Below are 12,747 nucleotides of genomic sequence, written 5' to 3'. Positions count from 1 at the left end.
TTCGGATTAACTGAAAGGTAAGCCTGATAAAAGTCCAGTCCAATCTAGAAGTAATAAATGCTTGAACTAGATTTTTTTAGCATCACTCTGAGACAGGATGTTTTCTAATTTTAGAGATATTCCACAAATGCAAGAAAGCAGTCCTACATATTTGTTTGTTATGCATACTCCTTTATGCATATTAAAGGAAAAATGACTCCAACGTTCCTCATGTTCAAAGTAATCTCCCCGTGCACCTTTCAACCTCTTAGTGGAAATCTCAATATGCCCCCTGCACCAACATGAGTTGTCTTGCCCATCCAGGCAGTGGAAAAAGATCATCTCTAACATCGGATTTGGTGGGCAGCCCACCTCCAAAGTCTTCCACTGCCCACCGTCTCAATACGCCGAGCCTGAAGAAACCGACTGCTCTGTCTCCATGAGCACACCAATGAGTCAATATGTTGTTCAGGGCATTTTCTGTGTGTAAGCAATTAAAAAACTGCTGTGTTTTTAGTATCAGAGTTCAGATCATTCTCTTTGTCTGTTCACAGCCGACTTTACAGTCTCATCTGAAAACTGCTCGTCTTGATCGCAAAACTGTGTTCTCGTCACCAGAAATGATCCTTCACACAAAATTTGCTGATGTTTCCTCTCTGAACAAGCGTGAAGGGTCGTGGTGAAATCGCAGAGCTAAACACTGTCGGGACAGGAAGCAGAAGTTGACTTCAAATGTGAGATCAGTCAAACACATGAAAATATTTTGACGGCTCCTTTTTTTCTATTTTTTAAATCATCTGTAAATTTGCTTTTGGATGCCTGTTTCTACTTTTTATCCATTATTTTTAATCAAGTTTTAACTTTTCTGTTCAAACCTGTTCCAGTCCACTTAATTCCCAGATTAAATAATAATTTCTGCCTTTTCTGAACACTAATTAACTAAGATAATCTCTCAACCTGCACCCTCTGGAGTACAACCTTTGGTTGGGAATCAACACACTAAAATGCCAAGTACAGTAAGGTTGTTATAATTAATCAAAACTAAACTAAAACTTAAAACTAGATGTGAAAAAACATTTATATTTCTTTTTTAAATATAAAGACATAGTTTTACAACCTCTAATTTCTAATATTTTAAAGACAAAGGCGTTAATTATGCTGCTCTTTTTCTGGAATAACCACTTTTAAAGGATTGAAAAATTAGTACTCTTGTTCAGTGTGATATCTCTTGGAGTTGCACTGATATTTATTTGAAATTGGACCTTTTTTGTTCTTAATGTATAATTGCACATGATCTTGATTTTGTGCTCACTCACTTGCACTTTGTGTCACTTGTGTTTATAAAATCTCTGCAGCTCTCCAGGCCAGGTCACACTTTATTTGATTTGATTTTTTTCTCAAACTTATTTTTCTCAAATAGACATTTACCTAAAGGTCTACAAAAAACTAATAATACAGACTGTGAAAAGGCTCAAATCATCTCAAACAACTTTTCAACGTTGAGATTACTCAAATGGCCTGCACAGCCACCAGATCCAAGTCAAATAGTGTCACCCTTTGGGATATTCTGGGACAGGAAATTCCCATTGTGAATGTACATCTGAGCAATCTGGAGCAACTTTGAACCAAAAAGGAGGGGCCAACCTGGAACTACGTAGCAAAGGAGTTAGCACTGGCCACCTAGCAAAGGGGCCACTAAATCTATGGAAAACTGACTGGCTTCCTCTTATCTCTATACACACATGTGTAAAATCCCACACCACCGTTTACAAATCCTTTTCCTAGACTCGGAACAGAATTCCTTTTTTTGTGGAATAATTATAAAATAAAATAAAAATATTTATAAAACTACAGTTTGGGGAAAACTAATTATATATTTCCTCTATTTATTTATTTATTTTTTTTTTAAATTTAATTAGTTTTCAGTTTTAGTTTTGCTAATTTGGTCAAATTTATTATCCCAACTTGCCATATGAGGCTTTGATGGACATGTTTTAAAGTCAAAGTCAAAATGAAACAAAAATGAAAACCAACTACAAAATATAAAACAAAAACCAATAATAAAATTTCACCATAAGCTGCTACAAATGCTAAGTGGCAAATTGTATGCTTTAATAGATTGGAGATTATAGTAGTTAATCCCATCATTAAAACAAACACAAAACTTTAATTAAGAACATTATTTATTCAACAGTGAAGCTTCAGTAATAAATAAATGCACAGATCATTCATTCCACAATAAAACCAAAGGAAATTTGTTTTGCTTTATATATGAGGATTGATATTGCATTATGAGTGAACAGCATTGACCAGAGACAGTCGAGACAAGACACTTAACACAGAGAGGCGTACAGACAGACAGATGTGTATGGATTACACAGATGTGTACAAAGTATTGCATTTTTCACTGATTGGCTGTTTTCTTTCTCTCTCTCTTTCTCTCTCTTCACAGTCTAGTCAGTTGAGCATCGCCATGACGTGCAAATCAGTCAAAGATTACAAATACAGTATTGCATCACTTCAAAGTGCTACAGAGATAAGTGTCGATAATCTTTTAAAACAGACCAAATTTTCGTTTTTTTGTTTCTTCTGGTGACTGTAGTTGGATTTGGATTTTTTTGCCTTTGCTTGTCTGGCACAGTGTGGAGCTCAGCCTGGTCAGAAGCAAACATAATATAAAATATTATCTCAAATCATGATATAATAAAGCTCTAAAATTTAAAAAAAGAGGCAAATTTTATGTTTATAATACAATATATAAATAAATCAAATGAATAAGTAATTTTTTAAAACCTGGATTCTACTTTATGATCTCCAATGGTGAGTGGAAAAAGCACCCATGGTTTAAAGTCCTACCTTTAACATTTCTCCCATTGTCATCATCGTGTTGTCCATTCAAGTACCCATTCAAGCATGTTTGCATGTTTTTGTGGATTGGGAAATCTTTTGCACATATAAATCTACTTGTCTTTGTGTGTGTGCTTGTGTGAGTCTGGCAAATGATGAATGGAGACAGTTTTGCTCTTTCGATGCTGTGGTGTAAGAGTGAACAGAAAACAATGCTCCACTGGCAAATCCATAGGATACCCTTGTGAACAAGGCACAAACATCTCAAAGGACCATTTGGTGATGATGCACATTAGCCCGTTATATAAACAAACGTCAGCTTCCCAAAATACCTCATATCAGGCGGTGTTCGCTTGATTTCAGTACACTATAAAAAAAAATACTGAGAAGGTTCGAAGCCAGTGTCTTGTGTATGTTTTGGAAAATTATCAGTAGTAAAAAATTCATGACAAATGATGGTTTAAAAAAGTACAAAACCACCACGATGGCCCTTTAAGTGGCTGTCTTCCAAAACCACTATGCTCTAAACCTGCCTTCTGATCTCAAAGGAGACTCCAGGAAATTTGGAAGATGTTGCCACAAAATGTCCCAAAAAAGCGTGTATGTATGGGACCGGTAGAGGGGTTTCCCCAGTCTATTTACACAGACCCTGGCTTTTTCATTTATTTGGCATCTTATTACATTTATTTAGCCTCTCCAGTGTTAGGATAAAGGGCGGATGAGGGGGGTGGGGGCAGACAGGAGAGGGCGAGATGAGAGAGGAGAAGGATGGAAGGAGTGGGCAATATAAAAGGATGAAAAGGAAAGGAGAGGAAGGTGTGGGGAGGGGGAGAGACAGGGAGAGGAAGAGGACGTATGAAAGACAGGAAGCTCCGGTCGGAACGCCGGCAGAGCACCTGTCACTGAAGAGGCTCCTGCTTTCTATCACCGTCTCCTCCCCTCGTTTTTTTTCATCTATCTCTTTTGTCTGGCAGAAGGAGGGACACCCAAAGGGGGAAAGAGCGGGTGCTTAAAATTCTTCCTTCCTTCCTGTGTCCATCTCCTCTCCTAAAGACCTGTCGTCTCCATAGCAACAGACCCTGTCTTCATACTGAGCTTATTCAGTTGGCAGTCATGAATGTGTATGTGTGTGCGTGTGTGTGTGAGAGACGTAGAGAGAGGGGCAGAAAAAGAGAGAGAAAGACAGTTTTGCTGCTGTTCATGCCTCTCTGTGTCAGGGTTTGTGTGTCAGTGTGTCTCGGTCGGCGTGATTGTTTTGTTTTTTTTCGTTGTTTTTTTTGTTTTTTTTCCAAGGAAGAGTTTGTATCTTTAGTAAACATCAGTCCAACACTCCATCTGAACCCAAAAGCCAGTTCATTTTTGGTTGATTTAAATAAATGTCAATGACATGAAAGGAGCATTGGCTGGTTTTTAAACTGTAAAAACTGTTTTCAGTCTTTGAGTTCTGAATCAGGCACCATGACGCTTCTCACCTCCGTGCTCTGAAGCATACTACCAACGGCAGCCCCAGTCTGTGCTCGCTTTGTATTGAGGGAAGGCTTGGATTGGCAGTCTATCAGCAGCCAGGGGAGGTCGTGATGGGGCTGTGGTGCAGGTAAGCGGGGTTCACAACAGAAACTGGGAAGTTGAAAATGAACGGCGAGGTGGGCGTGGCTGCCGTTGAGGTGGCGGTTGTCGTGGTCTTGGGTCCGAGCAGCGGGCTTGCCGTGGCGGCGGCTTCGGCGGCGCACGAGGTGGCGAGGAGCTGCGACTCGAACTGCAGCAGTTGGCCCATGAAGCTGAAGTTGGGGGAGATGATGCTGCGGCGCCGCCGTACAAACTCGAACGCTTCGTCCAAACGTACCCGCTTTCTCTTCATCAGGTAGGCCAGGCAGATGGTGGCAGAGCGGGAGATGCCTGCTTGACAGTGCACCAGCACTCGCCCACTGGAGTCCCGTACTGAATCTGAGAAGACAGAGGAGAGCAGGTCGGCAAGGTCAGTAAAAAATAAAAGATTATTTTTTAAGTGAATACATAAAACCCCAGACTGAAATCTCTTGACAACTGTGAGAGGGATTGCCATGGAATCTATGAAGATGTCCATAGATTTCATAGAATGATTGTTATGGACCCAGTTAAATGTCTCAGCAAGTACTGAATGAATTGGAAATATCCAGCAAACACTTCAATGTTGACTAATCACTGGCCGGTGGACTTTTATCAACATCTATTCATGGTTGAAAAATAGTTGCAAATGACAAGGACAATTCCCTGGATATTCTTGTTAGACTTTCTGCTAAGATAAAGTATGTGTTCAACAATTATTTTTTTACTGTCTTGAAGCTTTCTGGTTCAACTTTATTTTCTAGTGAGCTAGCCATGGCCCTGGGTTTGTGATGTTGACAGAGGCAACATTTATAATAGTCTGACACTTTATGTTAACTACGCTCAAATAAGACAGAAATTAGACAGAAACATAAATGGCTTAAAAATGTTATTTTTTGTACAAAAAAAAATATGTGGCTGTCTATTTAATATCGTGTTCTAACCAGATTAGTCATTGTTTTAAAAAAGCAGATTTAATTTCTTCATTGTCACAATCTGATTAATATGTCTCACTTTGTAAAGAAATATTGCTTTGACCTCTATTCTACATGGAGATAATGTCAACATCCGTTTCTCTATAAATTAGTTTTCACAGTCTTTTGACCAGGGATATGATGTCAGAGTTTCAGGCATGTTTGCTGGGTAAGTTTATACAGGCCTAAGTAATTAACAAGCATGTACCCTAAGATGAAGCATCAGTCTCTGAACCCTTTTTTAGTGTAAGTATGAGGTCAAAATGTTTGATTTGTTTTTATTGAATTGCTATTTAGGAAAACTTGAGGTAAGCATTAAGTATTAACAAAGTTTTCAGTATTTTGTAATATATTAACAAGGTAGCGTTGTCAATCTGCACATGCTAGCATGCTATCACCAAGCTAGCTTAGTAGCACACTTTTTGTTTTGTTTTGGGGCGGGGGTTTTGGCTATAAATTCAATTACCTAGATTGTTCTGTTTTTATTTTTATCTCAGCACTAAGCTTGTGTAATTTGTAGCAGCTAATTTAAGTTTGAGCTTTCCATCTTTCTATTTAGTTGACTGGCACCAATTAGCATTAAACAGTCAAATAATGTACTTGTAAATAAGCTACATTTACATTTTATAACATATTAACATTATGTGATTTGATGTAACATCATACTTACATTGTCACTAATGTAACCATGATTTTTCTATAGTAATTTTGTATTTATCTGGAAAAGTTAGTTACCAAGTTATGACCAAATACAACACTGTCTTTATGCGTAGCTAAACTTGCTTGAATGTTTCTGTTGTAATGACACTTTTATAATTTTAAGTTGTAAGTGCTTGTGGAATCTGTAGCACTTTATTTAAGAGTGAGCTTTCCATCCTTTTATTTAGGTGACTGGTTAGCAGTGAGATAATGCAAATCTAATTTTACATTAAAAATAAAATAAATGTCACTAATTCCTTCTGAATAGAATTAGCACTTTCAACATAAAGTTTTCCAGCAAAAATTTGATATTTTAATAATTTTTTAAGGAAAAATTGCAAAAATCAAAAGGTCTCCAATTCTCAAATACACATTTCTTTCTCTCTCATTTCTGTAAAAATAATATATTTTGGTTTTAAACAAGACATAAGAGGAAATTATGACATGTTGTGCTTTTTGTAAGCTGAATTATTATCAACTGATTAGAAAAAAATATTTTATTCATGATTTATAATGAAGAAAATGAAATAACTACCAGTCACCAATCATCACTTAGTGCATACACTGTGAACAAAGTGTCACATGAATCTACATTTTGTTTACAGCCACCAAGTATTTTTAAACACAGCAGATGTACAGTGAGGCTTTGCCTCAAACTGTTTTCATTTCCTGTCCTCCACACTTTAACGCCTTCTCCTCGCTGCACAGTCAAACCGATAACTAACCTCAAAGTGAGAAAGCAGCGAATCACATTTTACTGACACGCACAAGTGCAAAATTTGAGTCATCAGCCTTTCTTTCACACTTCCTCCCCCAACCTATTTCTGCTTCTACTTCTTGAAGTATGTTTAGATGCACGCCATTACTCCATTAAGGAGAATAACCAGATTTAGGTAACAATTTAAGCCAAGCATTTACAGTTTCTCCTCTCCCCTAAAGCCTCAGTTAGTGTGATTAGTGGGACATCGTGTTAATTCCTGTATAATGTGTATGGCTACCTCCAGGAAGTCAGATGCACAGTATGAGAAGAAAACAGAGTGAATTTATGTAATGTGTTGTTTTTTATGTTTAGTTCTCACTCCACCACCTCTTGGGCACATGAGCAGAATTACACAACATCAGATGTTTACTGGCTTTTCTTTAAATGCATAGATTGCCTGATTGCTAACAACCAGCTTCCTCATCTCGCACATCAAATATCTGTAATTTTTCTCCCTCAGTTATTCACACACAGACAGACTTCAGGTAACTCCACCACAGCGCCTGTTCACTCAGTAACACTGGATGAGTCAGACTCCACTCTGGTCCCACAGCATCTAACTATGACGCATACCAGCACCTACACAAACACACGCTCACAACACAGAAATCACACACACCGTGCCTTATGCACAGCATGGATATGCCAAGCAAAAGCAAAGCTTAGACTCGCCTATAACACACACAAAACAAGAGTATGTCGCAGAGAGATTACTGATGGTAATATTTCATCATTCCAAATAATCTGTCTTATCTCTCGGTGCCTCTGCAGTGTCTGCTGAGATGTATACGATTAACCTGGAAATAACAATTGGTGACAGAGTCCTATGAATAAATGTCTGAATTGTCATCATCATCATCGCTGGAGCTTAAAAGCTTTTCCATGGCAGGTCTCTGAGAATTTTTTCCCATAAAGGAGCTTTTATTTGTTCAAACTCTAGACAAGAAGTGATGTTTTAGATAAAGAGGAAAGGAGAACTGCATCAGCATCGAAAAGCCACCATTTTCCAGAAACTCGAAACTACTGAATCCACAAAGAAAGAAGGAACATCGCAGTCCAACCCACACTGCTCGATGGAGGAGGAATACTGGTTAAAAATGCCAGCTCAGTCTACTTAAAGTAGACATGTAATATGTTGACCTGCAACTATTCTGATGTTCTATTAGTCTTTTCCTATAGCTTTAGACACATTATCAGAAAAATAATAAGCGTATTAATCAGTAATGAGAACGAATCTTTAACGTGTATCAGCAAACACTGCAAAAACTCATACGACAAAATATTCACCCAAAATGAACAAAACTCTTCTCATGCATACGACACACTTACACACTGACCTATGAACTCGATAGCCTCCAGGAACCAGGAGCTGATGTCTTCCTTGTGGTTGTCCTCCACAGGGATACATTTGTACTGGTAAGCCCCCTCGAAGTGGTTGGGACAGTCAGCCGACACGTTCAGCAAGGCAGAGATCCCTATGCTATCCAAAACCTCCTTCTTTGAGGCGTGAAGGGCGCTGCCAAGGTAAAGGAAGGGGAGGATCTCAACCGGGCCACCCTGGGAAAAAAAGGACAACGGCAAGTTGATCATTTATTATCCATCCATCCATGCGTTTTCTTCCGCTTATTCAATTCAGGGTCGCAGGAGGGTGCTGGAGCCTGTCCCAGCTGTCCTGGATAGGTCGCCAGCCTGTCGCAGGGCCATCATTTATTATTATGTTTTAATAATCAGCAGTAAAGACAAAGATTTACTGTTATGAGGCAGCTTGTAGGAACATTTCCTGACCCGAGCAGCATTTGGAGCTACACTGGAGAATTGTCCTTAGGTGAAAGCCAGTGTGCATGGCAAGACAAAGAATTCATTGTCTCGGTAAGTCGCAGAGGCCAGATACCGGATGACTTCAGTATAAGCGTGACCTCGCTTAAATATTTTGTTAATCACATTAGCCATGCTTCTCAGCTTAATATCTGTGTGAATAATGCGAAACTCATTTGATATGGGCCATTTAGTTTGTCACTTTCTCTCTTCAGCTGATTTATATTTTCACATCTGGAGACAGAGTTTACTGCTGGAGCTGAGCGTCTCATCGACTGGCTTATAATTATGAGCACAAAACCACCGAATTCAGCATGAATATCTGTGCGTCTTTATTGTACCAGCATATGGGAAACCTTTCAGAAGCTCTACTGGGGAAAAACATGCTCCGCAACAGCATTTTCTCAGATTGTGATTGTGTAAGCACAAACGCGTGAAAACATGTGAAACAGACAATTAAACACACAAAAAAATCGTTCAAGGAAAACAGGCAATTTCGCTATTGACACTGCACTGGTGCAAGTTACATGCACGCATACCGCACATTTAATAACACGGTATATTCCCATTTTAGAGCCAGATTATGTCACTGCTCAGAGGACATGTTAAAGTAAGAGCTGACGTGCCGTTTCCCCTTTTACTGGATCTGAAAGGTCAGCTGATCAGCAGTCTATACCGGTGCTTATTGACAAGAGCTCCGGCTGTTTGTGTCAGTGCTGCTGACGAACTCGGTGGTGACACAGCGTCAGGAAATGATCGATACTGCTAAGAGGTGTAATGTGAGGAGGGGGATGTTTGTGGTGGTGGTGGTGGTGAGCAGCCCGTTAAATCTATACTGCCACTGCTGCTCGTGCAGGAAGTGGAAGTATTTCTTGAATTAAAAATGCATCTGATGGTTGAGCAGAGACTATCAGACGTTTTTCTTATAAAACACACAGAGGCTGGCTTGTCTGTGCCGCTCCCCTCGTGGGTTCCAGGGGAATTAAACCCTGACCACATGTGACTGTGAGCATTGCGTAAACTCTGCAGACTCGAACAACAGCTTACTAACCAGCAAAACAAGGCCAACCAGGTCACAGGAAGTGCTACAGAGGTGACTCAATGCCCAACTATGACATCCAGGCCAGCGTGTTATTATGCGACAAAAGACTTATTTAAATAACAAGAAGATATTCAATTTATGTGTTCATAATTATTATTTTCTCTTGTGTTGTTTTCTGGAAGTTTGAATGGCAGCTGACTTGCCCCTGAGCAAAGCAAATAACTATCAGGGTGCTCTGTGTCAGTGTGATACATAAAAAAGCATGTCTTCTTTCGCATGTTTTTATAAACTGAATGCTGAAACACATTAACATGCACACTACTTGCAGCATAGAGAGGACTTCCATCAGTCTGACACTGGCGGATGTTAATCATGTTATTACAGGCAGATGTTATTTTAAAGGTGAGGTGCGTTTAACACTTTTTCTGTGTCGCGTTGCATTTTACCTGGTCATTGTGCGGCGTTCCACACGACGAGCAGGCAGAGTCGATGCTCGACTGGCTGATGAGGGACGGTAAGGATTTGGCCTTTAAACAAAACTCTGGATACTCTGTGAAAAATCTGTCGTATCCCCCTATAACATACAAAAACAACAAAATACATAATGTCACAATCACATATGCAGTGCTTTGCTGTAGGACATTAATAAGTGGTGCAAAATAGTACGCAAAACATGTAAGAATGAGTACCACGGGAAGGGAAAATATTACAGAAATACCAGCTTCTTTTTTAGGGGTGGGGGTGGGGGGTTGTTTACTTCTCAAAACACACCACAGATGCACATATGAGGACAAAAGAAGCCTGCATTCACATCGCAGCACAATCTACACCAGGATTTTCTAGTCTGCATTCAGGTAGCTTGACGCAAAGTCTATTAAACCCCTGACGGGCTGTCCTGTGTCTGCTTGCTGTGGATTTGAACACAGTTTCATCACTCTTTTGTTGTTTTTTTTCATATATCTATAGGCAGCATGTCGCTCTCTGCACCTCAGGGATCAAATCAAATCAACTGCAATGTGTCAGATTTATAAGCTGCAAGCATACATTTCATGTTCTTCGAGGCATCAGCATCAAGAGGATGCACAAAAAAAGAAAGACTGAAAAAAAAGAATACGCCACAGCTTGCAACAGCCTCTAGATCTTTCAGCAGTCTATATATAGGGTGTGTAACTCAAATGCTGATTTTAATATTTCGCTGCTTCCTGTGGGTGATTTACCCGAAGTGGACTCTGTGTGAAACGATTATGTGTGTGTCCTGTAAGTCCCTCCGGTTTGATGTGGCTTCTACGCATCAGCATTACCTCATTCACTCAGCTCACAGCCATTGGTCTGTGTGTGAATGTGTGTAGATGTGAGTGAGTGAGTGAGAGTGTGTGTGTTGTTTTAAAAAAAATACACCAGTGCATTTGAAGGGAGCACACGCTGAGCAGGATATTTCTAGTTTATTGGATAACAAATAGCTACACACATAAAATAAATATCCAATATCTCTAAGAACTGGTGAAAAATAAAATATCTGGTGGCCTAGAGAGGATTGTAGGTTAGCCACTGGAATATAGCAATTCATTAAAATGTGGTCATTATTATTATTAATGGATGCCAATACATATGTTCCAATAATTATCTTATTTTACTGTTTTTTTTAATGAATTGTTAAAAAAATATATTATTTATTGCTAAGCATAATGCCTACTGCTTACACATGTATCAGTTATTATAATTACTATACCCAGCCATTCATCAGTTACATTACATTTACTGCTCTAATTGAAATAATTAATGTCAGTCATTAAATTTTATGATGTAACTGGCGCTGCTACCCATCACAGGCTAGGATTAAAGAGTAAACGACATAATTTACCTTTGAGCAGGTATATGCGCGTGTCGGAGGAGTCCCTGCACAGCGCGTGGAGCACCAGCGTCAAGGTGCTGTCCTCCTTCACCGTTTCCGAGTCCGGCGTCCTCTCGTCGTACAGCACTGCGGCGGAGTACATCCCGGAACGCAGGCGGACTCGGACCTCCTCGTCCCCGGCCAGGATCTGGTCCAGGCTCAGCACGGAGCCCTTCGCCCTGCGGCGGACGATGGTGTTGCAGCGGGCGTTGACGGCGCCCCGTATGTGCCCCGCGCTGAAGGCGAGGAAAGAGCGGCAGTCCAGCAGCAGGCACTTGGCACTGTCGTCCTTCAGGAGCCGCTTCAGCACCGTGCAGTCCATCTCGCATAGCTCCTCCATTGGCACGTCGTTTCGGGCTGTTAGGCTGTGCTTCACGGTCGTTAAATCTCCTCTCTCGCTCTATCTAAGCCCCCTCCCGACCACCGGACCCCTCGGAAACCGGAGAAGGCGCACGGATCCTGCGGTGGATTCCACTTGCGCTTCTCCTCTATCTGCGCATCAACACCGTCATCATCATCAACATCATCGTTGTAACCGCACTACTTCTTAAGCTCAGTCCGGTCACCTCTGTCTCTTTCTCCTCTCTGCCTCTCCGAGTATTTTCTCCACAGGACTCTTTCTCTTTTTTCCTTTTTTTATGAATGGGTGCATCGCGTCACGGCGGAGGTGACGTCAACCAACCAGCAGCCTATCGCAACGCGTCCAGTTTCCCGTGCCCTTTCCTCCTCTACCGTTCATTCATAAAAACACACACACACACACACACATCAATGAAACGAGAGGCGATGGGACCGAAGATTAAGCGCAGGAGAGTTTGGCTTCATACCATAACAAGCTCTTCTTCATAAGTTAAGGATCATTTTTTAGGTAAAAAATAAATAAATAGGAAATTAAAGATATTTTAAAAGTCTGTGTCAAAGTAAGCAAAGCAGTGCAAATAAATTTAAGTGTTATAGAAGTAAATTTGAACTATATTTTTTATATCTTACTGATATTTTACAGTTTAAACTTACAAATAATTTTTTTTTCATAATCAAATGAACCAAATAAGACTCATAATTTGTAAAGGATATCATTTGTCATTACAAATGTAGGCTACTATAAGCTTAGTCTACAAGTTTAAGGTCATAAAATAAATTAATCTAAATTTCAGGT

General features: G+C 40.0%; 1 protein-coding gene across 1 annotated transcript; it reads right to left on the bottom strand.

Annotated features, from left to right (window-relative positions):
- Positions 1–2,144: 2,144 nt before the first annotated feature.
- Positions 2,145–12,396, bottom strand: dusp4 (dual specificity phosphatase 4). The gene is made up of 4 exons (XM_031745771.2): positions 11,562–12,396; positions 10,147–10,274; positions 8,181–8,400; positions 2,145–4,770 (listed from the first exon to the last, which is right to left on the bottom strand). The coding sequence occupies exons 1-4, from the start codon at positions 11,929–11,931 to the stop codon at positions 4,382–4,384; spliced, it is 1,107 nt and encodes a 368-aa protein (XP_031601631.1). The 5' UTR covers positions 11,932–12,396; the 3' UTR covers positions 2,145–4,381.
- Positions 12,397–12,747: the final 351 nt, after the last annotated feature.

Source organism: Oreochromis aureus, linkage group 7 (genome assembly GCF_013358895.1).
Source record: "Oreochromis aureus strain Israel breed Guangdong linkage group 7, ZZ_aureus, whole genome shotgun sequence".
In the NCBI taxonomy this organism is placed as follows: domain Eukaryota; kingdom Metazoa; phylum Chordata; class Actinopteri; order Cichliformes; family Cichlidae; genus Oreochromis; species Oreochromis aureus.
Note: the sequence above shows the minus strand (reverse complement) of the source record. Positions and strands in the feature narration are given on the sequence as shown.

Bases quoted from the DNA above. Each gene is read 5' to 3' on its own strand.
- dusp4 (XM_031745771.2), bottom strand. From the start codon at position 11,931: ATGGAGGAGCTATGCGAGATGGACTGCACGGTGCTGAAGCGGCTCCTG. The intron at 8,401-10,146 runs GTAAAATGCAAC...TTTTTTTCCCAG, and splicing joins GAACGCCGCACAATGACCAG to GGTGGCCCGGTTGAGATCCT. The intron at 4,771-8,180 runs GTCAGTGTGTAA...CTGTCTTCTCAG, and splicing joins GGAGGCTATCGAGTTCATAG to ATTCAGTACGGGACTCCAGT.